Source organism: Athene noctua, chromosome 1, assembly GCF_965140245.1.
Source record: "Athene noctua chromosome 1, bAthNoc1.hap1.1, whole genome shotgun sequence".
Lineage (NCBI taxonomy): Eukaryota > Metazoa > Chordata > Aves > Strigiformes > Strigidae > Athene > Athene noctua.
Window position 1 is genome coordinate 56562444 of NC_134037.1, and position 26473 is coordinate 56588916.

Sequence of the window (26473 nt, forward strand, 5' to 3'; positions counted from 1 at the left end):
AGATCTGTGGACTGAAACCTCTGTGTACAAAAAGCTGTCTTGGGAAATACAGATACAAACCTGTTTATTATCTTATTTATTATCATTGATAATATAAGAGCACCAAAAAAGGCCAGTTCCACATTTACTGCAATACAATAAGACTATATAAATAGGAAAGGACCCCCCCTTCTCTAAGTCATAAAGCAGGATTCATTTTACAAAGTTTTAATTACCCAGATCTTATGTGTCCAATTTAAGCTCCTTGCCCAGGCTGCCTTTACACTCAATGCAGAGAGAAAGGAGAAATGAGCTGCTTTGTGGAGATACTTATTTCACATCCTTACCTTTACATAATAACATCCTCCGAACTGTCAAGCAGCCTAGAGAGCTAGCATAAGCAAATGCCTAAGTTTTAACTGCTTATATCTATACACACATACTACACAAATGTCAGCTCTTAGAATATCAGACCAACCAATATTTTTTTTTCCCCCAATCCAAGGCAAAGCATTAGCATGACTTTCCTTGCAGTATCATATGGCTCATGTGCGCTCTCTGGAATCAAACAGCATTTGTCTAGGGGACAAATAAGAAATAATCCCTCCACCAAGTCCCCCTTTTCTTGCAATGTTGTAACCACTCACTGTTTTGGAAGAAGTCTTTTCTCTGACCTTCGCTGGCTTTGGGTCAGCCACTCACTAAGCTAAGTGGGGAAGAGGATTACTGAATTTCAGAAAAATACAAAGGAGACTAGATACAAGGTTTTAAAAATGTCTCTTATCAACACATCTGCTTTAGAGAAGCTTCCGTTTGTCCAAGTGATTAAGTTCAGAGAGGTGTGCAGAATAGTTTTTAAAAGGCAGCTGGTTTTAGGAAAATAAACTGATGACTTTTACACAGAGAACAGCAAACCAGTATTACTCAGCTTGCAGAAAGGGCAGACATCTAATTAACACTGAAATAGCTGATTCCAGATTTTAATATCAAATCTTCTCAATGCAAAGTTTTGCACAGAGGATTAAAAAAAACCAACAACAACAACAAAACAAAACAAAACAAAACAAAAAACAAAAACAAACAAGTGACATTTTTAGCAAGTAACTTAATTGCTGGAAAAAATAAATGCACCAAGTGACTGGATTTGGAAAGAAAAGTGAGAAAACATGACAAAATTCTAACTGTTTGATCTTCCCACATTTTTCAAGCAGCATCTCCATCTTAGGCATTTAAAAATGATGCTTTTGAGGCCAAATGTGTTTCCTTTCAGTCTTTTACCCTGGATTTTCTCAGGTTCCCTTCAACTGCTCTGCATGTCCTCTTGTCAGAGGAGTCACTTCTAGCAGTAAGAATGTGGTGTTCTGATACAGCTTCTGAGCAATTAGACATTTTTTCCTTATAGGTCCAAAAGAGGTTGTGGAAAGCAGTCCTGATAAGAATAGTCCTCCTGGGTCATAAAGGCAAGGAGCCGCTCCAGCTGCTTAATGCCCAGTTGTCTGATGTCGGCAAAGACGTTTGCCAAAACAAACAGGTGTTTCCATCCGTAAAGGGGCACGCTTGGGACCTGAAAAAATATAGTGCTGTCTTGTATGTGTAAATGTAAAAAGTTATGTCTGAAAATAGATGGACTGGATATTTTTACAGCAATGCAGGGCCATCCTGTTAGCAAGCTGATTCAGGACATTTCATTTGCACTTCTCGAAGCTGGAGGAAGAAGAGCCTATCTTTCAGCAATGAATGGGGACTCTGGTGACTGGACCTCTGCTCAGTCAATTCCCATTGGATTCAAAACCCACTGGTATCTCAGTCTTCCAGTTGAATAGTGCTTCCTTGACTCAAAACCATGTTGTTAACGCTACTTAATGCCCATGACCAGTGTCCTGGGAAAGTCTGTGAGGGCAAGAAGGAAAAACTCTGAACTGATAGACCCATTCCTTACCCAGAGTTTGCTTCCCTCCCTTCCAAAGCAGCAGTGCCAGGAGCTGCTGGTATTGTTCAGGCATATTTATTGCCACTTGATGTCTCCTTTAGAAGTGTAGCTCTTGCAATAATGAATCCAGTGTCCCCTTTGCCATCGCCATGTTATCCTGTTAGCATGCTGTCCAGACCACTAACATACTGCCGTTATTAGTTTACCCACACTTGCAATCTGTGTGTTATACTGCACTGGCATTATTGTTGAGAAAAAACTAACGTTTTCCAGCTCTCCCACCTATGAAATAGCACCAACAGCATGTATGGACCTGCTAAAGTTGTGACTACTGACAAGTAGGTAAGGCTCAACAGAATTTGGAAGATGTATGATTCCACACAGGGCTAAGTATCATAGTTATTTTGAGGCCTGTCATTTCATTTTGCTTGACATTTGGCTCTTTCTTTTGGAAGCAATTCTCCTGGTGAGAGCAAGCATTTCTTGGCGGGAGGCTCATGACAGGAGTTTCATTACACACAAAGGCCAATGACCGCATAACATTTTTAGAAAATGTTGTCCAGGACAATCCATCATGGAACAGTCTTTTGGATTATTTATTTCGGCTGTATTCTTTCTACTACTACTACAAACACAAGAAGTAGTTCACTTAGTCCCAGCTAAAAATGAATACAAATTTATAAAATAGCTTACTTATTATACAGTGTTTTATAAATCACAGAGTGAAATGTATTCCATGCCCTGAACTGTTTATGACAGGGACATAATGGAACACGCATTTTAGTCTGGAAGCTTGACTAGAACACAAATTGCTGGTTCTTGCTTAGATCAATCGCACTTCTGGAGCCCACGTTCCACTGAACTCTGTCTGCTGCACAAGATTTACTCTGCAGGTAGAAAAACTGTTGAATTAATTTAAGGCTGGAGAGCTACATAAAACTGACATGTATGTATCCCTGATCAGATAATCCAGCAACATTAAGACATCACCAGGACTCTAGGCCTTCAGTCAAGTACTCAGCATAACATTTTAATGAGCTTATAAAGACTGTCCTTGGGGAAAGAGGGACGTAAGAGGTGAACTATGAATATATGGGGAAATAAGTATGTGCATTATAGAGGCATATAAGAGCTTATCAATAATTTAGTGTCTTAAAACACATTTAAATGAAAGAATGATATGTGGATGAATAAAATTCAAGTGACACTGTTTCCTGATGGGCATTCTCTGTTTGAAAATCACCAAGTGAGCCATAGGAGAAGTTCAGGAGTAGTTTTGAGCACTGAAGCATGAAAACATTGAATAGAACCATGAAAAGGGTTGGTTTGTCTTCCCATCCCAATGCAGATCTAGTAGTGGGTCTGTGGCAACAATAGCTGAGCAGACCCTATGGAAAGGGAAGAATGGTGGAAAGCCACAAGAGGGAACAGGGCAGCTGGTGGGCAAAGGCTCAATGAGAGAGTGTGCCGAGCAAAACAGGCGGCTCTGAGAGCTATTGTCAAAGCTCTGCTTGTATTTAATTGCCTTGCTTACAATAGAGCTAGATTTTACCAACTAGATTATGAACAGGCTTAATGGAGTGTGATTTAAAAAGTGACCACTGCCAACAGATTTCCTAAATAAAACATATATTATGGTGTACCACTATTATTGACTACCCTAAAAGTCCATTATGCAACCACATTTTCTGTGTTAAAATATTTTTTCAAATTTTAACCATTCAAAGTGAAACTTTTCATGGAAGCTTCAATCCATATTTTCCATTTCAAGAACTTGGCCATTTCTAAGAATGCTATTCTTGCCCCTCACAAACAAAGTAATGGCTTTTTCTCTGTGACCTCTGCTGTGTGACAGAACCTGAAATTTTGGCAATATAATTTTTTTTACATTAAGAATATATATTTGTCATCCCAGTGAAAGTAATGATTTGCCTAGATTGAACAAGCTAACAGCAGAGGAAAAGCCATACTTAGCTGGCACATGTTAAGCAATGAAACTGAAGTCCTTGAATGTTCTATCTGTGCCAGGCCTGCTCCACCAAAAGGATGACCCCTATATTCCAGCCTCTTTCCCCAGCTCCAAACAGCAGAAGGGCATCCTCAAATTTAAGTCTCAGTTCTGCTAAAGATTTTAACAGATATTGATGTAATGCCACAAGAATTTCTTAACTGCCTTAGTTTTCACGTCTCTCTTGCTCGTGGAGTTAGGGAACAGAGAACAAAGATGTCTGAGCTAAGAAACCACACTAGTTCAGGAGTAGATGCAAGCAGTTGAATCAGTACAGCCCTCTGTCCAGTGGATGTTGTGTTCCTGTAGCCATCTGAAAATTAAACATCTAGTCCGAGATGCTGTATCCATGTTAACTATGGCAAGTCACCTAGATTCCAGCCATCATCAGTGGAGAGAAAGGCAAAAGGTGAGCCCTTTTGTGCTATGATACACACCTAAAACATTGGAGTTGTCACTCTCTGGACATATCTGTTTCTGCTTCTGACTACAGAGATATCTAGAAGAGTATCTTAGATGGGACTCCTAGCTTCTAGACAGCTGCATGTAGGTGAGATAAAGTCCATCCAAAATGTAATGCCTATTAGCTTGGGCATAGTGACTAATTAGTTGGCTGTACTCCTTTCCTGAGCTAATGCCAGGCTTAGATTTGTGCCAGATTAAGTATCTCTTTCCTGAACTCCACTATTCAGGGCAAAGATGCCCTTAAAGAAACTAGGAAATGACACTACATGCAAATACACAAAGCTTTTCATTATAGAATAAGGATGCAAAATCATCTATTAAAAATCATGAAATGTGAGGTTATCAGTGCTGTCTTACTTTGGATCTATCTTGTCTTGATAAAAGTCTTTAGTCTTGTCATGACATATAAACATGTCATGCACAGACTGGATCTGACAGAAAGAAATCACGATGGGGATAAGCTGACATTTGTAAAGCTACACCAAATTATAAAGATTAGCAAAATATCAAGTAGACTCTCATTAACTGAGCACTGAACAATGCCAGTGAATTGAATATAGGTAGAGTCCTGCAGAAAAATTACTATGTAATTGAGTTCTGCATCATTCCTGGAATGGATCATTAAGTTTTTAGGAAATCACAAGATACGGATGTATCAAAACTGTTTATGAAGCAGGGTGAGTTCCTAGGTCAATAATATTTAATGAAGGAAAAAAAAAAAAGCATGAAACAAAATAAAGCCTTCAGACATTTTAGAAACGACTCAGTTTTGCTTTTTTAGAATGGAAAGTAATTCTTTTAACAGGAAATATTTTTCAGTAGAAAACCATAGAATGCAAACAGGTTAAACTAAAAAAAAAAAAAAAAAACCAAACCAAAAAAAACCCCAAAACACACCCTGTGAAATAAAAGTGAAATATTTCAAATGATAAAAACTTTCTTTTTACAGATTTTCAGATCATGTTGTTTACTAAGACTTCACTTTTTCCCAAGATTTAGCCAGCCAGGAATTACTACAGGATGTGAAAACTTCTTGTTCTGGCCCAGTCAGGATGTTCATTTCCATGTTTAGATTATTTGAATCATAGTTACACAAACAACTCAAATTTAGCATCAGCCTTTTTTTAAATTCCTATCTTCACAATCTTAACAATGTTCTTAGATAACTGAACTTTGTTGTGTCCCATGTCTTAAGTATATATTCCCTAATATCACCTAGCTTTATTCATTCACAGTGTGCAGAGCACAGGTGTGATGTGACTCCTGGCTTAGCTATCACAGCTCAGGCTAGGATAAAGGCTGCCTTACTTAGGCATCTAATTTATGCCTCACTTTCAGGCAACTATGGAATCAGTATTCCTAAAGGAAGTGCCTAACTGCCATGTTCAGCTGATAGAGAGGGAGTAGGTGCCTTTGAAATTGGAACAGATTTCTACCCAGAAGCCTTCTAAAGCTCTCCTGGCCGTACAAGGAACTTAAGCATTTACTTTAGCAGAACAGGGTCATGAAGTATCAAAAATTTAGAGGCAAGCTGGATGCCTCTGTGAGGCAGGCTCAGTTGCAACCTCATAGGGGTCTTTTGCTTTGTAATTTTATATGTGCTTTACCAAATGCATCATACCTAATGAATATTTACAAGTTCATTACAGGAGAGGTTAATCTGCCATTTCCATTTTATAGGCAGATAATTTGAGGCAGTGACAAATGCAATGAAAAGAACTGCTGAATCCCACTTTGTTCATGGGGAAGAGGCCATGGGGACAGCAGGTGCTGGCCCAGACTCACCTTCAAAAGCTTGGTTGATGACTCCAGTTACTGCCTCTTTCTCTGCAAGATAGTGGATAAAGGACAGTGGAGAGTGTCTTATCTCTTGCAGTTTGTCCTGGATGTAAGAGAAAGTAGGTCTGTTGTGAGGTTCTTGGTTCCAGCATCTTGTCATTAAATCACATCTGGAAAAAAATTGTTAAAATGCAAACATTAAAAATAATAGAATCCTTTTTCTCAACACTTACAATTAAATCATCTGAGAGAAAAGTTTGGCTTAGATTTTCAGCTTCCAAAAACTTTGTATGTGGTACAAAGATTATCATCAGCTACTGAGGGAAGGAAAAGCAGAATAAAAATCAGGTGTCAAGAATAATCACTATGAATGCTTTTAATTTTTCAGAAATGGGTATTTTTGAGATTGGGAGTGGCTAAAACATTAAAAAAAAAAAAAAAAAAAGACACATTTGCCATTAATATCTGCTCTCACCAAGGAAGTCACCACTACTTTCTAAGAAAGCAGACAAAGAAGTAATTTTCTCAGAGAAAAAAAAAAAAAAAAAGTATGTCTAAAACCAGAAATGAACCTGAAGCTATCAGTTTATTTAATTCTCCTTCAACTCACACTACCTCACTACCTCAAATTTAGGGGAAGTTCAAGGCAAAGCCCCCAGCACAGAGGGTGTTAATTTATACTTTTGCCTCCAGACCAAAACAAATAGGAGTAAGTTTTCCCATCAAAGGCAAAAATGGTATGAGTTTCCTCTGAGTGCAGGGGTCCTAGCCCACCTTGCACAACACTATCTGTACCAATCAGTGGAAAACTGCCCCTCCCATTTGTCTAAAGGACAGGGACAATTTACATTGCTTATTCAAGGTGAGCCCAGGCTACACAAAACCAAATCCTACAAAAGCCAGGGGGAGCCAGGCTGTAAAACAAAACACAGTCAGCACCTGGACATGCTAAGTGTTGGGAGTGGAGAGAGGTTTTAGAGTCTCAAAACCAGAGAGCAGCGTTTGAGCAGCCCATGAAAGGTTGGTTCAGGAAGCTGTTACTGGAATGTGGAGTATTCACCTCTAAGCCCTAAGTTCAAATCCTCCCCTGACAAACAGCCTCCCAGACCTGCTGCTATGTGATACCAGGCATTACTGAGTTATGTGAAATGAATTGGCTTGCTCAGATCCTTGCTTATCCATCTTAAAAAGGAGACTGCTGTCCTTCATCACAATTGGGTATTTTACAAAACCCTTGGTGACAGGTGGGAGAAATCTCTTGGCTTCTGATTTTTCAATGACATTTTTCATTAAAATACTGATTTTGGGTGAGAAATGTGAGTAGAAAAACTGTTTCAGAATCCCTTTTCATCAGTTTGTGTCATGTGGTTGTGGAGATGGACAGAGTGATCCCATTTTTTCAGAAGGATACAGTGAAATCCTGAAAATCCATTTTAAGAATCTAAAAAGTGGTAGTAACTTCCTAAGGCTCTAAATCACTTCATCTGCTTACTTTCAGGTGTACTGGTTATTGATGACACTGAAAATATAGATGGAAAAGTACTGAACAGGGCTCAAAATGAGGTGAAATAACTAGTTTTTCTTCTGCTGCCAGCAAAGTGTCTGTCTCATTGAATTTAAAAGCCAGTCTTGGATGCTGGAAGCCAAACAGTCTGCTTTCTGCAAGCTGGTTGGTGGGATATCCAAGAAAAAATACATGAGCTGAAATGCTGTGCTCCACCAGGTTAGCACATGGGCTCTCATGAGCAGAACTTTGTGCAAGATGTAGCAATGAAGAGCCGACTGAGTACAATGCTTTTCTTACAGAAAGGAAGAAGCAGACAGTCACAAGCCAACAGAGAGAGAAATAAAGAGGAAATTATACATAAATCATAGACACATTGAACAATTTGGGATGGAAAGAAATTTCAAAGATCATCTAGTCCAACCTTCCTGCCATTGGCAGGGATATCTTTCACTAAGTCAGGCTGCTCAAAGCCCCATCCAACCTGGCCTTCCAGTGGTGGGGTATCCACAACCTGTCTGGGCAACCTGTTCCAGCGTCTCACCATCCTCATTGTAAAAAATTTCTTCCTCTTTTCATTTATGAAACAAGAATATGACAAATATGGCATCTGAATATTTTTATCTTCCTAAAACCAATCTCTGTCTGTCTAAATAACTAATTATTCACTGGACAATCTGCTTTATAAAGCTGTTCAATTTTGTTATTGAGTGGGGACATCATTACTACCAAAACATTCAGAACTGTAATGTTCTCATTTTAATTATAGTCTATATTCTTATTTCCTAATTCAAATTACTTATTGGTTGGCTTAAAATATTAATACGAGAAGAACTGATATTGTTCACAAAGTGTTTAATTCAGATAGGTTTTAGATTTCTAACAGCAAAAACTTTCATGCTGTCTCAGAATGTACCTACAAATTTTGCATGGACAGCTATCTGTGACATGATATTTAGCTTTCAAGGTATGTTGTGACATCTAAAGTTTTAGGTCACATGGCATAAACTTTCACTAGCCCAGAAATGCATCAGCCTGAGACCAGTCAAGAGGGTGAAAGCCAGGTTAATATGCCAAGATGTACATGAATGACAGTTTGAGCACATTCCCATATTTTCTGGGGAGCCAAACATGGGCTATCATATAGTGTACCACTTCAGTATGAGGAATAGACTCAGAGAATTCCCCTACTTTATGGGGAAAGACTTTCAAGAAGAAATGAAAAAATAACAGATTTGAACACAACATCAGCTAAAGGTTTGTGTTAGATTTAAGAACTAGAGTGTACACCTAGAGGTACACCTACACACCTATGCTTCAAAACTATGTCTTATATGTGTAGGACAACTGGCAGCCATATGTCCAATAGAGCTGCATACATGGGGCAAATAAGAATTGTAGAGTCTGGAAAACTAAATAACTAATATTTAGTACGTAACATTGGAGGCTGAAAGTGAACAATTCCTGAAACGCACTTTAGTGCACATAAGCTACAGGACATTACCAATTTCCTCTCACATGATATGGAAAATATAATTGATGTGGGGATTTTCTTAAAAAAAGATAAAATTTGCTGGGATGGAGAAGAGCCCCTGCCTTCATCTGATGCATTCTGAGCAGGCCCTTCTTTTCTCCCACCCTCCAAATCCCTTCAGGGGGCATTCCCAGAGCAAAAGTTCTTAGTTACCAAACTAAAGTTTCTTCATCAAACTGTTGTGTAACTTTGTGTGGGAGTGAGCATTTGGTGGAACTGCAGCTTCAAGTCAGCAAGTGTCAAGTGGCACCACACTTGTACATCTTCTCTTGACTAATCCACAGCCTTTGAGGATCTGTGTTAAATTATCTCAGTTCAGTCTAAACCTTGGCATGCTCTTGTGTGCAAGCCTCACATTCAGGTAGATGTGCCAGGTGTGGATCTCGGACTGCAAAAGTAGTGCCATTCATACATCTAATTCATATTTCAATAAATGTGGCTCATTTATAGATCTCCAAGCCTCTTTTCCAATTCATTACCAAGTTGAACCTATCTATCTACACTTCTTTGGGGGAAAGCAGATTTCTCCCTGGAGCAGTGTCTCGTGGAGGCGAAGGGGAGAATTCCTCACCCCTGCTGAAAAAAAAACCAACCCCACTTCCTTAGTGCTTTTACACCCCAAGGTTTCTGCATCAGCCCTACTTGTCCTTGCAGTGTAAGCCTACCACAGATTCCTAAACACTTCTCAGCTGAAGTAGTTTGGCCTTTGAACTCTCTTCCTATCAGTGATGGTTTGTTTTGTCAAATGACAATGAGCAAGCCAAAGCACCGAGGAGACTATTACTGACTGCTGATGTCCTGATGCAGGTTCAAAACCACAAGGAAGGAAGCAGGAATGTCAAGAATTCCAGCATGCCATTAATGATCTAACAAAGTAGCAAAAAGCTATTTAGCTACTGACAGAAGCTGCATGCAGGTGCTGAGTGTTCACCAAATGAGATAAAAGATGGTGCAAGAGTCTAAGAGCTCATTCAGTCCCTTGGCTTTCAAAAGCTATGTTACTGCTATTAGGCCCTGATCCTACAAGTTACAGCAGGCAGACCAACGTTTAAGACCTACCTGCTATGCTAAATTTAAGATCTGGGATCTTAAAAATTACTTCAAGCAGTTTTCTTCATTCTTCTGGAGATCTGGTCACTCGCTTTAAAGGCAATTTATGAGCCTTTGTTTGAGTTTGAATATCAAATTAGCACATGGATATACATTACCTCCTACGCTTTTTTATTCACAAAACAGCTGTCAGGAATTTTTCTGAGGAAACGTTTTTCAGCAGAAAATATTGAAACTGAAATTGCTTTGGGTTTTCAATTGTTCTGTGACCTCCAGTTTTCACTCTATTCTTAAAATAAAATCCTAATCTCTTCAATTTAAGTTCCTTCAAGTGCTAAAGTTTACCATTTTTTTGTAGCTAATATGGTGTTTCAGCTATACCTACGTAATGATAAACAATGGCTCTGAAACTCAGCATGGTAACTGATGTGAGACCTATCACAGAGATCTGGGCTTGTCAACCACAGAATTTTTCTCAAGACATTTCCTCAGCCCCAGGAGTAAGAATTGTGCACTTTAAGTAGCCCGTCCTTCTATTTGCAGGACCAACTCTCAAGTGCATGGCAGTGACTGCTTATGCAGAGTGGGTGATATAGGAATTGAGACATGAAATTAGACAATACTGAGTGATCATTGGGCTCAAGTTCAACTTCCACCTTTGTATATCTCTGCACAGTATTGGTTTGATCCACTACATGTATTCATTTTATTCTTTCAATTTCAAGAATTTTGCAATTAAATCTGAATTCTGTGCTCAAGAGACAAATGAAAGCTTTGTTTATCCAACTCAGCTAAAGACTACCCAGAAGTGCAGACCCCTTTTGCTGTACTGCTTCAACTTTTCTTATTGGCTTTTGAAAGAGTTATATCTGCAAAGAGAGCATGGTTTGTTTTCCACATAGGTTATAACATTAGCCTAGTTCCTGCAGCTACCATTGAGAAAGTCAGTTATATCTGCTATCCCAGGCATATGGTGTACAGGGACCGCTAAATTCTTTTTTAAAGCCATCTTAACTTTTAGCCAATTCCACCATCAGGCACTCTCAGCCTGTTATCACATGACTACCAGATTCATGGCCAAGACTGACTCTATATAGTCTCTGAAATCCTGTTTAAAAGACCAGTACCCACCATTCAGCTTCAATACTCAAGTTCTTACTCACAGGCCACACTTACTGGATGAATTAATAGTGGCTGGCAGCTAAAAGTGTTACCTGTTTTATCTGGAAAAAAAATGGAGGATGTTGAACTCTGCATGGGCATAAGTAACATTCAAAATTATGGCCACCTGGCAATAAGCCTCTTGCTTCTTATAAATATTATCAACAACATTTAAACAACATTAACTTACAGATCATCAGGACAATTGCTTGGAGATTCCAGCCTTCCTCCTGATAGTACATGGTGTAAAACTTCTGTATTGGAGAAACCTGGATATGGTTGTTGACCCAAAGTTAATGTTTCCCATACTATGACTCCAAAAGCCCTAAGAAACACCAATAAAAAATTTTAATTACCACAGTCATCATAAAAATCTCCCTATCATCAGCTAAAATGTCTCTAACCTAATATTAAGACTCAGTTAGAAAAACTAGGAGTAAAAAGTTTTAATTTTTTATTAAATAATTCTTATGTCCTTAAACCAGCCTCTTGAATAGCTAAAAGAAATGCGTAGAACTGACACTTTTGCAGACTCACTGAGATACAGTTTAGAAGACACTAAGTGCCACAGCTTCCCTGGGCAACACTCTGATTGAGCATGTCCTCACTTAAGTGTTTAGAAATCTCTAGAGGTGTCCTTGGAAATGGTGAGAGACAAGTTCCCCTAAGCACCACTCACAAAGCAATCAGCACCTCATTTGGTTTGGCACAGAGCACTAAATTACTTGCTTAGATAAATGTAAGAGTGGCAGTCAAATGGATGGGCTGTGGGCTGAGGATTTGGACAAGATTGGTGAGCTATAGCCCACCATGAATACCTATGGCTACAGGAATCTAAACTTGTGTGAATCTCAGGTTTAATGGATCTAGTCTGGTTTGGGTTTTTCCATGTCTCCTGACAGTGGGCCTCTGCGGCTTCACCATAAACTCAAACTCACCCAAAGACACACTTTAAGTAAACCTCCATAACAAAGTACTGTGACCTGCCACTGACGATGCTGATAAATTTGGGCTTCAAAATAAAGTCACCAGAAGAGGGTGATACAATAAGGGGAAAGTATTTGGCTGTAGGAAGTAAATGCCAATTAACCTAATGGAAACCAAAATGGAACAGTATGCAAGTAGTCAATTCACTGCCCAATCAAGCAAAAACCACATTGTGGCCCTAGTACAAAATTATTTGATTGAGTGACACTAGTTCTTTTCAGGCAGAATCCAAAGCTAGAGCTCAAAGCATTAAGAATAAGCATTATTCTTAATATCATATTCTTAATAAAAGCATTAAATATAGCCGTGCAGGTACTGTCATGGTGCCAAACTATTCATTAGCTCATTAAATGTCGCTTAGGGGGAAATCTGTCTTAGCCTAAAAATTATTAGAGATGTCAGTATGCAACTTTATCATTCCCCTTGTAAACCAATATTTTCTTACTGTGGGATTTAGTATGATCATTCCCACAGCTGTGTGGCTGCAATAACTCACCAGACATCAGAGCGATTTGTAAAGACGCCATCAATAAGGCTTTCAGGAGCCATCCATCTGACAGGGAGTAGGCCCTCTCCTCTTTTCCTGTAATAATCATTTTTATAGATATCTCTGGCAAGTCCAAAATCACCAATCTTTACTACCCGGGAGGAGCTCTCATATTCCTTTTCAGACACAAGGCAGTTGCGAGCAGCCAGGTCCCTGATTTGTAAGGCAGAAACAAGAAGATGGCATTAACATTGTAGAATAACTCAGGTCATAAGGGGCCTCTGGAGATCATGTGGTTTACCCGCTCTTTAGAGCAGCGCCAACCTCGAGGTCGGATCAAGTGGCTTAGGGCTCCATCAGGTTAAGTTTTGCATGTCTTCAAGACTGGACATAACACAGGCTCCCTGGACAACCTGTTCCAGTGATTGATCCTGCACAATGTGAATAATATTCTCTAATTTCCCTTGTAACTTCTGCTTGTTTCTTCTCATTTTTAACCTGTACAGTTCTGAGAAGAGTTTGGTTCTGTGTCCTCTACAGCTACCCATTAGGCAGATGAAGACAGTAAATGATCTCCCCATTTGCCCCCTTCTCTTTGTTGTACAGGATATGATTCTTGCCTAGGGTGCAATGAGTCCTGGATTCAGGTCTTAGAGTAGACAGACCACCATTTTGTGAGAGAATTGTAGGTGATTTCAGCAGAAAAGCACAACATTAAATTTTACTCCAGTGCTCTCAACTTCCCTGTTTCATTGTGACATCTTTCTAGGCATTTTTTTGCCTGGTAAGATAATTAGTCTCAATATTGTGGGTAAACCTTGGAAGAATAAGGAAATAAGTTCTGTACCTGTGTATAAAATGCATTTTCTCTAAATAGACACAGCCTTTGCAAATATCCATACATATGTCCAAGAGGTCAGTCACTGTCAGTAAGGGACTCTGGAGCTACAAGAAACAAAGACAGAAGTTAGACACATCTTCCAGCTTTACAAACTCAGAATGACAACCTCCCTATGTAGGTTGGTATTGCTTCCTCATTTGAAATGTGTAGGATTTTTCCAAAACATGCAAAGCACAGGTTCAAAACCTCTGTATGCCAATAGAGTGAATGTCAATCACCAGCAGGGTAAACTGCCAAATCACTGCACTGCAAGGCAGGTGAACACATCCTGGTCTTTCATTTGGGGCTAAGAATATCTTTCAGAATTGTTTCTTCACTATAATGGAAGAAATGGGACCCTGAGAATTTCCTCCCACTACCACATCAGGTTTGCTTGCTGCTCTGTTAATCAGTTTAATGTCTTATGCTAGTAGAATACATGTATACACATTTCAATAGAATTCAATACTGAGTGTGGATTTGATCTGATCATGTAAATGAACTAGACAATTGCTATAATGCTATAAAATTTCAGTGTTGAGCACTTTTGTCCTACAGTTCTACCATCCATATTCTTAATCTGCACGCTAACTGTGGTGTGGCAGGTGCACGCGCTCAATGCAAACAGAGCTTCTTGGCTGCTGAAGTGTAGCGGCTCCTGATGGCCTTTGCTATCGGGGCTGCACAGTACTTGGGGCCTTTGGCCCATGGGAGCCGCCACTGACTGCAGGTCAGATTGGGCCCAGGTATAAATGGAGTCCCCTGGGGGAGCCACTGGAGCTCGTCCCCTGGAGCAGCACGCTGCAGTCGAGGACTCTCCCCTTGGGTCAGGACACTGCCCAAGGAAACTCCTCGAGGGGCCTTGAGTCGGTTCGCTGCCCTGAGCAGGTCCTCACTTGTCAGGTGAGTGATAAAGCGTTTTGGGTTGCCATTAAACCCTAGGGAGTGGGGCTTTGTTCTACGTTCTGGGTTGTCATTAAACCCTACTGAGTTCTTTGTTCTGCATTTTGGGTTGTCATTAAACCCTAGGAAGTTGTTCTGTTATCCTCTCACAGACATTCAGACCTGTAGTTTGCGGATGGCTGGTTAAATGTGTTAATAATAAATTTTTAATTTTTGGTGGTTGCTTGTTTATTTGAGAGCATCTGTAACATATGGAAAAAAATACTTAAAAACATTTATTCTTTATTATTTTCTCCTCTTTCCTTCTAAAGAATATGAGGATACAGGCACAGGAACAGTATCTTATATGCCTGGACTATGCCTAGCACACTAAGGATATTGCTGCTATTCAAAGACAAAAAAAATCCTTTGAGGCCTAATAGACCAGATACATGACCATCATTGCTTGTGATCACTTTTCAAAGGACTGTTCACAGTATTCATAGAGAGAAACTCAGCAGACATGTCACGACTGAAAACACAATTTTGGTCAGTGATTTAATGATATTCAAACTTCTTCACAGCAACACTAAATGCAAGGTCAGCACTCAACACTGAGGTCCCAGGGCATTAAGGAAAAGCTACGTCAGACCTTGCAGATACAGAAACAGCTGAACACCAGCATGGCCTTTGAGAAAGGGGAAAACAGAGAAACTATGGGCAATTACAGGTTAAAAATTTAAGCTTTGTGGTCTTTACCCTACCTTTTGCTTTCTGGCTCCTCGTAAATAGCTAAGTAGATCTCCTCCTTCCATCAGCTCCAGTATAAGGTATTGAGGTTCATTTAACAGGCACACACCAAGTAACTTCAGAATGTGGGGATGATCAAATTTACTAAAGAGAAGGAAATGACTGTAAGATTACATATGACAAATCCAGCTAGTTGATAGCTGATAAAGTGCATATAGCTGCAAGCAATGAATGAACAGTTTGGCCTTTACAATCCTGCCTCTACCAACAACATGATTTAGTAATTTACAGTGCCTGGATTTGCTCAGCCATGGGGACAGGTCAGGGACATCCTTTCAAAACACAGGCTTACACTGCACTTTGATGGGCACTCTAATGCCTGCATGCGTATTAAAAGCACACTTCATCATATTTCCAGGAAGCAAAGAATATTAGCCAAATGGCAATCCCATCTAGGAATAACATGAATTGCCACCTGTACATTAAAGCTATCTACAGTATTTTAATAGAGTGCTTTTACTAATATATTCACACTAGAACTGCTGATTCAGAGACATGCACAAGAAAAGGTAAAAGCAAAAGGTGCAAAATATGATTTTCACAATTCAGAGGAGAACTGTTACAGTATATTTTCAAAAGAAACAAAACATGCATGAGGAATACTTGCAGATACACTAGTAATTGCTTGTGTGTGTCCAAAAGGACTGGGAGTATAACAGAGCAATCATCACTCTCAGATCTAGCCCTTCTCAAAGAATGAAGAATATTTGCTGCTTCTGTCAATGCCTGTGTTTTTACAGTCACATTTCGTGTGTTAGAAAATGGTTTTCCATCCACACTGCTGTGTGAAAGGATTTGCACCATCAGTCAGAGAAACTTGACTCTATTGGGGGAACGGGTGGTGTCCAAAATACTGTCAAATGCACCAGTGTAAACAAACAAATGAAATGGAGGGACATTTTCCTTCTAACCTCTTTCAATTCACATAATCTTAGGTGTGGGCAAAGACTCTAGCAAAAAGTGTGATTTTCAATTTGACAGTTCCCCCCCTCCGGCCCTAGCACATACCTCTCAGTCAGACAAACCTTGGCACTCTCAAAAACAAAAAGAGGGGAAGAAGCACCTGGCACTTTCCTTAAAGCTCATGCGGCCCTTTCTCCACCGAACTGTCATTCCTTACTTCCCAAGTGATGGAATACACCCAAGTATTTGCTCCATATATATATATATATATATATATACACACACACACATACACAAATGACTCACCAATAACCAATACCAAATGACTTTTCAAAATACAGACAATTCCATTTCCCCATTGCTGCATAGCAATAATAGAAGAAACAAATAGTCCTCACTTAACTGGGACAGTACACATAACAGTACAATCCAAATTTTAATGAACTTCCAAAAAGGCAAGAAAATAAAAGTTGCATTCAAATATCTAACATTAAGGTTTGTAAATAATCAGGTCCACTTATTTTCCCTTTCTGCCCTTGGTTTCATTTATGAGACCTTACAAGTGAACATCAAGAAAAATCATTAAACCCTTCATGAGGGAACTAAATCATTCTTTTTTTCACATTTAAAAAAAAAAAAAAAAAAAAAAAGAAAGATTTAAAGCATATAAAACATACTAATTTTTTTATTATTGTTTAATGACTACTGGTAACATATAATATTTAATCTTTTCCATTATCTTCATTTCTGTGTCTCATTGTACTGGTATACATATGGGCCCACATTAGTGTTTATATATAAATGTAATAATTTACAATTATATAGTTTTCCAGGATTTCTGGTTTTGGATTTTTAGCTGCACCAAGAAAAGAGAATTGGGGAAACTTCTGAGACTTTATTTATGGATGCATATAATTTCCATACTACACAGAAAAGAGACCTTAACTGGGTTTATGACTGCTAGGTAGACTGAAGCTAAATTGTAGGAAGTTTATGCACAACACTTACTCTTCGTCATTAATTTACACTTTAATGACATGGTTCCATTTTTGTTTTCACAAGCCTCTTACCTCACTCAATGTACAGTGTGTAGAAAAAGGCAAAAAATACAAGATATTTTCTTAAAAATTTGTAAACACAAAAAGAATTCTGTGAAAACCAATTTTAAATTTAATAACACTCAGTTTCCTGTTCAGGATATAAAATAATTAATTTCTCAGAAGATTCTTCTGATTCTGCACTCATGAAATAGGTCAGAGAAGTGCAGAAGCACATCTGAAAACTAAACCACACTCTCAGTCTTATATTACCAGCTGAAAACTTCAGCTAAACTTCTACTTGTTTCTGTGGAGGCTCTGGAAAACCAGATTTCTAGCTGACACACAGACCTTTCTATGTGAAATTCTCACACTGGTGACACATGTATTATTCTTCTGAGTTTACCTCAATAGTAGAGGTATGTGGCAGCCTCTAGTGGTAAGTATGCACAATTTTAAAAGCCAATTTCCACAGTAAGCTGAAACTTCAAGGCATCAGCTGGTTTTGATATGTTTATTTTGGTAAAATGGGAATGTTGCCCAGTTGCTTTTAACAACCAACATAGTTTTAAGGGAGCAAAGATACATCACTCCAAACCCTGATAAATCCATAATATGAGCATACTGAATTGGCAGTCTATGTCTTAAATTTTGCTGATCAGTTTTATGGCTTTATTTTCATAAGACTCATCCACAGTGTTTTATTTTTCTAGCAGAAACAGGAGAACACCCCAAAAATGCCACAGTAATTTGTTTAGAGGAAAGCATTGCTTTCATTCCTCTTGAAGGCCACCACCCTCACATGATACTGGCTTATGAAGGCTCCCCAGTGGCAAAACTGTCCCTACCTCATTAAGTGTGCCTCCTTCAAGAATTCACTCTTCTCGTTGTCTGTCGCACCCTTCTTCAAAGTCTACTCAGCAGAAAACAAAAGTGTAATAACATTTGGTTCACCAATACTGTTATCACATAGCTCTCAAGTAAAGCAGACATAGACATGCCATAAATGCACATTATTTTCCAGCAATCATTACAAGGATATGGGCTCAGCTTTAAGTTACTTGCAAGAAATACTACAAGCAAATAGCCAAATCTATCAACACCTCTTTCTGTAGTATAAACTCTGAGTCAAATCTCTCTGCCCATCCCATTCTGTTGCCAGAGAAATACACAACTGTGATTACCTTGACTGCTACTTTGGATTCTCCACTTCCATCTGCCAGGATATCTGCTGCAGTCCCTTCATACACCTCTCCAAATGCTCCACTTCCTAACAATTTATGTAAGTTCAATTTGTCCCGAGGGAAAGTTGGCAATGATTCGATCTCTGCTTGAGAAGGAAGAGTGCTACAAAACAGCAACACTAGTCACTTCTTCTTACCTAAGAATGTTTGAAATGTTATTAAAATTCTTCCTCAAATGAATCTGTCATGATTTGTCTCATCAGATACATTTAAGGGGAGCTCAGGTGAAGCCTGGATGTCTTGAAAGCTATTGGAAAACACCAGGTCTTCTTCCTTTCCCGTGCACTTTGTTTCTTGCCAATGTGAACGTGCAGGGTGGGCTAGGGGCAATCCAGGACAGGGTGCATGCCAGGTAGCCAGCATGGCAGGGCATACTTCAGAGCAGACCTGCCCTGCAGTGCAGATGCAGCCCTTAACTCCACCTTGAGGTATCAGGGATTAGTGCACTGGTGACAGTACAGGCAAGCCCTCTTTTAGATGTTTTTGTCCTGAAAATACATTTGCTCCAAGGACATACCTTACAGCATAACAGGCATTGGCTAGTCCCACTGTCTCAACCATCCCCCTGAGTCGAGCTAATTCTTTATCTTCCTTGATAAACACTATCTGTCCAGGCAAGGCCTTATTTCTGGATTTCCATCTTTGGTGCCATACTGGAACAGAAAAACAGACCATCAGATATTTCACTCTGAGAGGATCCCAGCATGTGAGCAGGCTGAAAGGCTACAGTTTTTTTTGTTATTCTGTTCAATATGGCTCCCCAGCAGCTCACATAAGCAAGATGTTTCCATCTGGCCACCATCTTTTTCCCACAAAACACAGACAATTTCTCCTTGAATTGTGAAATCAGTCAAGCATGCACTTCTGTATGTGGCCCAAAGGTCTGCTGCTGTATCCCAGGGACAGGATGAGGTGTGAGAGGGCAGGACCATAACACGTGGACATCTACATCTCAGGGTAATCTCTACATCCTTTCTTCAGGGACAAAGCTTAAGAGGAAAAAAATGGGACCCTTCGGTGTACAAATGAAGTACCCAACCTGAGACTTATAAGGTACAAGTTTTTATAAGGATACACGGGAACATCAGAGTTCTTTCAGCATTCCTGTGCTCTCCCTGTAGGGAATCAACAGCAAGAAATGCCTGAGAATGGAGTGAATTGGTATCCTATCCTTGATACTGAAGGCATAACCAGACATCTAGAGGGCCTCAAAGGATGACAGTATAAATTCCTGCCCAGGGATTGCTCAGAATTTCCCTAAACCTGAAGGTCGATCATCTCCTGCCATGTGAACTACCTTTTACTGAGGCCTGGCAAAGCAAGGATATCCAAAATCTCAGACACATACCAAAACCAAATAGCATGACCACAGTCAAGCCCAGAACAATGGTTCCAATCACAGCAGCAGTGGCAATGATGGTGTCTGGAGAGATCATAGTATCTGTTAAATAAAGGAAGAATATTGGTTAATGACTGTGTATACTAATTATATCAGTCCTGTGGAGCTGAGCAAACCTGAGAGAACCCTTGAGCTGCCTACTGTGTAAATCTCTTCCTCTGCACAAAGCTCTCTTGTAGGCTGTATGTAGATGTCTACATTTGGTCAGACTAATCCTCCTCCCCCAGCTCTGAGCCATCATTCCTCTGGTGATGATCTACTGCATACATGGGAAGAGAAAACGCAGAATGGTTTGACCACTCAAGGTGAGATTTCCAAAAACACCTACAGACTGTAGGTCTAACGTTCTGGCTGAAGGCAAGAAGTAATCCTTACATCCTTACCCACTTTAGGATCTTGTCTTTATTTCAAGAATCATGCATGATGTAGAGTGCAGGGTCACAGAGATAAACAAGTAGAAATCAGCAGAAGCAAATTTCGGCCCATTGTTCCATGTAAAAGAGTCTGGATGAGCACTAAGAGCTGGGATTATCATATCAATCTCACCATTCATTACCTCTTAGACACATTACCTGTGCAGCAACATCATTATTGAAACAGAAGGTCTCTCTTCATAAATTTGTATAATTATTCTGAATTTAAAAATTGATTAACAGAGTAAGAAAGTACAGGACATACCTTCACCCAAAATTATATCCTCGCTTGTGTCACTGTATTCACCAAGTCCCAGCAGATTTGCAGCTGCTGCTCTGAACTGGAAAGTTCCTTCTAAGTTCTTAGCCTTCCATATGCAAATACTGTCACAGGAGCCATTGTAAACCACCTCCCACAAGGACTTCACTTTGCTGGTGTTGTCAGACTTCTTCCTGCAGTGGGCACAGCAAAATAACACAGGTATGTCATTAATGCAGTGAGAGCAGTTTACTGCTTTCCCCCCACTTCTTCGCTTCAGTTCCATGGCCTTCATAGCATCTCTCTGCCTGCATGAAAGTTCAGTCTGGTCATGGAGGTTGTACCATGCCATTTCAGCAGTGCTAGGAATAACACATCTTTAGCTTGGCATTGGAAATGAAATGCTAGAATGTTTTAGACATAAAATGTCCCATCACTCTTCCACCTGTTTCAGTGTACATCTCACGGCCAAGATTTCAAAGCATACTTATTTAGCTTTCATAAAAAAATAAACATTTATTTTTGTGTCTTGTTAGAGGTTTTTGCTTTCCTGAGCCCAGAGTAATTCAGTGGCTCTTGTGCATCAAGTTTCACAAGCTAAACAGGAAGCAAGTCATTGGCAGTGAAGACACAATTCTTTAGCTAGCCAGTTTCCCATAGTATCTGCTGACTGCTGGGTATATTTGTTCCTTTCCCCATTGGACTGAGATTGATTGCTCACAATAAATTCAGAGCTGATTATTCACCAACCAAAAGAAGACCATGTATTTAAACTTGAAAGGCCATATATGAAATATCATTTCATATCACACAAGACTAATATTTCATGTGAAATGACCTTCATGAGCATGTCAATCATTCTCCCAACACACTTCAATGCAGAAAAAAGGTAAAACACTTCTAAACCAGAAAGACTGGGCAAAATTATATGTTCAGGTCCTTGGTGTGTCCCTGACAGAGTTGTATGAATACCAGGGGTTGTTTCAAAAGGCTATGCAAATATTTTGTAGAATACTGTGCAATAGACTTAACATTTTTCTGTCATTTGGTGCAAAAGGATCATGAGGCTCAAAGTGAAATTTAGTCAAAAACATCAACATGTGCACATTCAAACTGCAGGACAAAAGCTTATTTTATTTAAAAACAAAACAAACCAAAAACCAAACCAACAAAAGAACTCCCCAAAAACCTTAGAGATGTGTTATGATTCCAGAGATGAATAAGAAGCTGGAGCCTGGAGAACACAGCAGCTATTATAATACACAGCCCTGACACAGGCCAAGGGACTGTCCTTTCTTTATCCGTCCACAGCAAGCCAGGTACAAACTGGCTGTTGGCATATTAAAATTATTGTGGTCTCATAGCATGCAGGTCAGTGCTGCTGTACACTCACAGAACTCTATGGAGGAAGCTTACAGCACCAGGAAAATATGTCTGGGTGAAAACTTATACAGGTAAAGTATGCCCAGCTCCACAGCGCTGTCAGTCCTTAGCTTTCCTAAGCACAGAGTTAACTGAGCAAAAAGAAATAATAGCTGAGTTTAAAACATTGCTTTCCTCCATCAGGCCCAGTTTCAAACAATGTCAGAGGAATATCTCAGAAAATGGACTCTCCTCATTTTTAAATAATGCATTAATCAAGCCTTGCACTGGCTGCTTTGAACAGACTCCTCCAGAGTCATGGTCAAATAATGATGTTTCAAAGTCACTACACACAGCAGTATACTCTAACCTGTCCATTCAGCCCTTCCAATGCCAGTGCAGGAATAAGTGTGAACTGGCACTCTATAGATGCCTAATGAGTGTGACATGTATAGTCCAGGCAACCTGTACTTGATGACAGAGCGCTTTAAATATTATCTAGTCATCCCATGTCAGTGGGAATACTTTATGATTTTTTCTGGCAACTTTGTAACATCTTTTCATGAGTCCCCTGAACACTAAGACATTTCTATATATATTTTAGCCAAAAAATACATACTACATGCTTGAAATCTGTGACTTGAAAATATCTCCAAATCTTCTTCTACTTCATGAACACATATCCAAACATATCCCTGTATTTCAGGGTTGACTGGAAGTGTTGTTAGTATATATTTCTTTCTAAGTTTTACAGGAATTCCTGGAAATGATGGCTATTAATTTACCCAAGAAAGACATCCCATGATAAGGCCATTTGCATCATAGATAATTCACTCTTCCCATCAGAGCCAAACTAAAAGCCCCTGCACATCCAGATTTGTTCTGGGCTGCTCCCTATGGGAAGAGTGCCTGCATGCATTGCTTACCTGCTTTCTAAGATGTAGTAGGTCAGGTTGCTTCCATTGTCATCAGCCTTTTCCCACTGTACAGAGTTTTCAGTGTCCTCTGCTCTTTTTGGAACTCCTGGCTTACTGGGAACACCAGCTTAGGCCAAATGGGGAAAGAAACAGATCTCTTAAAATGTATTTATAGCAAAACAAAAGGCTAACAGGCACAGAGAAAAATTTAGATGTGCACATGGGTGTTTAGACATACAAAAGAATGAAGGATCTATATCAGTAATTCCCATGGCGAATGAATCTTTGGCCTTCTCTTTGCAATGGACACATTTCAAAATTTTCATTCACATGCGGCCCTTTACCAGTAGTTATGGGTTTACATGCATACAGGCATTTCATTTTGGTTTCCCTCACTCTTTTCCTCTTCTCCACTTGGAAGTGAACCTATTTTTTTTCTCCCTATTACTTTTGCAGATATGGTAATGTGTTACTTATTTTTCAAACATACACAACTATTGGCTCTGAGTATAAGAAAATTGCCTGTTAAATTTTACAAAATACTGTGTTTGAATATTCATGTCCTAAAGAGTCTTAAAATCTTGTTAACCTACATTAAGTCCTTACCTGTAGTTTTAAAGCTTGTTGAAGAAGAAGTGCTTTTCACTCCTGTAACATAAACTACTGTTACTCTTACAAAGTAGCTGGTTGAAGGAAGAGTTCCTGTGAGATTGCATGTGTAAATGAGATCTGCTGTGCACGTAGTACTTGCAGGAGAAAACCAGTCACTTTTTGTTTGCCACTAGAAAGGAAAAACATCACTGTAGTCAACTTTCTTGCTTGTTCTATTCCTGGGTAGACTAACTACTTTGATATCATAGGGGAGAGATTAAACACATGTTGCTTCAATTACAGGGCTTTGTCCTCTCAGAGACCAAGGACTCAAAACTTAAGTTTTTTCCCTAGTTTTCAGGAGGCGTACAAGTCTTGGCAGCCACAAAGGACAACAGATTAAGTGACCCCTTTGCATAGTCAAAAGGAGCCTTCCCCTTGCTCATCTCTGTGCAGCTTGTATTTCTGGATCACCATAACGTGCCTGTGAGTTCAGCTTGCTGTCATGTAATTGAAAGGAGACGATTTAATAGAATTGTGCTATGACATTTGTTTTAGAGCAGGGAAATGTTTGGTGTAGGCCTGATGAATCTGATTATCTATATTAAGGAATCTAAGTGATCCAGTTTAGCACATGACATTTTCTGTGTCCGGTGGTCCAGACATTAAAGTCTGAAACTTCCATCCATGCTGCTGTCACTGCAGCATTTACTTCTGCAGCCTGTACTACTGGACCTGTTTTTCTCTCCATCATTTTCTCCTAACCTATCACAGGCAAATAAAATTCAGATACTAGGTTGTAGCTGATATTTAATGAGGAAAACCCTTTTCTTCTCCTCCTTGTGGAGAGCAGACATAAGATTTGTCGCTAAAAGCCAGGTTGGGGGAGGGCAGTGAGGAAAAAGGGAGGGGACTCTACTGAAACAGGAGAGCAGGGAGGAATTCTGGTGGGGTCATCCAGGATGTCCTTTGGCACTATGGAGTACTAAATGCTACAGCTGCACTCCTTCTTGTTCCTGGCAAACACTGCCTCTATCCTGCCCCTTCTGAGCCACTAAGACTGACATCACCATGCCCAAATTATCCACTGAGACTCTTCATATGCATCCTGCCACCCTGTCCTGCTCACCAGGACAGCATGGGTTAAATTTGCTCTAATCTGGAAAAAAACCTAAGGGGCATTTTTACCTTACACAGCTCAAACCAGAAGCTAGTTTCATTGATGTGCAGAGGAGGTCTCCATTCTAGCTGAAAGCTGGTATTTCTGGGAACTATGTTGACAGGTGCAAGTGGAGTCTCAAAAGTTTTTGCAATAACAGGGACACTTTCAGAAAACCAGTTCTCGTTGGGATGAAAAGCAAGAACCTAGTAAAGAAACAGATAAACTGTACAGTACCAGACCACTTGGAAAGGTGGCTTTAGCAGCTCCAAGTGTTTGGAAGACTAGCTGTTTTGTAGATATAGGTGTAGGAAGATTTTGAGACTCACAGCTGCAGCATTACACATCTTCAGGCTGAAAGTTCATGGCCTAGAGTCCCCTTCCTCAGAGACTCTTCTTAGTTTCTCATTTCATCTTTATACCAAGATTCTTCTCCTTCTAGACCTTTGTTAAATACCACACACTCTTACACAGGCATGCAAATGTCACATCACATGCTAGGCAGTGTTTTAGGACCACAAAAACCCAAGGTGAGGAAGTGCCTTAGCACACTGGCTTCCACTAAGCCACAATCAAGTATGACCTCTATTTGGGTATGCATACTTACATACATTCATATAGGTATATGGGTACGTGTGTATATATGTATTCCCCATTATACCATCCAAATTATTAACAAAAGCACAAAATCAAATTAAGACCAGAACAGATCCCCTCCAGTCATTAGCTGAATGTTGTCCCAGCCCACACATGAACTGTGAAAGCACCCAGTATTGGTGATGTATCCAGTGTACGTTCTGCAGACAGCATGTTTACTTGGTTGCTTTTGAAAATCTCATTCTGGTGATAGTCCTGCTGTCCAGATACATCATTTATTATTTTCCTTTTAACCTTTCATCTGTAAATGGAGCAGCAGTGTGTTTTAGTCTTACAAATCCACATTGGACATTTTTATTCCTCTGTTATCCTCTCAATGCTTGTATACCAATTGTTTACCATTTGGTCCTAATATACTTCTAATAATGCCTATATATGTTCTAATATAGTCCTAGTAAGACTGTATATGTCCTTAAAATAACTCCAGGTACTGAAGTTACATCAAGTGGTTTATAATTCCATTTTTGAAGCTAAGTGTCACCTTTTTCTATGCTAGTTCTATAGGACTTGCTCTCTTCCAAAGTTACAGAAGACAGTTGTGAACATCCACAGACTGTTTTTAACAATCTCCTTATGTAGTTTAAGGCCATCAGATGCTGCTGACTTAAATACATATAACTTACATAAGTAGTCTTTAACCTGATCTTTCCTTCTCCTGATCTGTTGTGCTACCATTGGCTTCATGCAGTTGTGTTAAATTTCTAGTCACAGGTCTCCTGTTTCTAAAAACTAAACAAAAAAAGCACTAGATACTGCAATCTACTTTTTGTCATCTTCTTCAGCATACTAACAGACCCTTCCTAACTGCCTTTTTAGTCCTTGCTACTTTGAACTCCTTTGGTTCCTCCACCTTCTTGATTTTGTCTTTATGCTAAGTTACTCTTTTCTGCTCGTTCTTACAGGCAGGTAATACTGGCATTACTTTAGGATGGTACTCCCACTGGCCCTGGCTGTTCAAAAATCCTTGCTCTGTGAGTCTGACAGCAGGGGTGGCAGTTGGACTGATGTGTCTTCCCCTCAATTTTCACCATTCATAGTCCAGTATAACTACAGAAGCCACCAAAGCTGTTGTGCAA

At 39.6% G+C, this 26473-nt stretch overlaps 1 protein-coding gene across 1 annotated transcript in view; it reads right to left on the reverse strand.

Annotated features, from left to right (window-relative positions):
• Positions 1–26473, reverse strand: part of ROS1 (ROS proto-oncogene 1, receptor tyrosine kinase) — a 75142-nt gene that overhangs the window by 3969 nt on the left and 44700 nt on the right. Inside the window, exons 31-43 of the mRNA XM_074923741.1 lie at positions 24770–24946; positions 23597–23771; positions 23000–23117; positions 20718–20905; positions 19989–20081; positions 19158–19293; positions 18581–18743; positions 18245–18309; positions 15411–15540; positions 13732–13829; positions 12894–13097; positions 11601–11735; positions 6168–6331 (exon numbers count right to left, since the gene is read on the reverse strand). Coding sequence (XP_074779842.1) covers positions 6168–6331; positions 11601–11735; positions 12894–13097; positions 13732–13829; positions 15411–15540; positions 18245–18309; positions 18581–18743; positions 19158–19293; positions 19989–20081; positions 20718–20905; positions 23000–23117; positions 23597–23771; positions 24770–24946 — 1846 coding nt within the window. The remainder of the gene's footprint in view (positions 1–6167; positions 6332–11600; positions 11736–12893; positions 13098–13731; positions 13830–15410; positions 15541–18244; positions 18310–18580; positions 18744–19157; positions 19294–19988; positions 20082–20717; positions 20906–22999; positions 23118–23596; positions 23772–24769; positions 24947–26473) is intronic.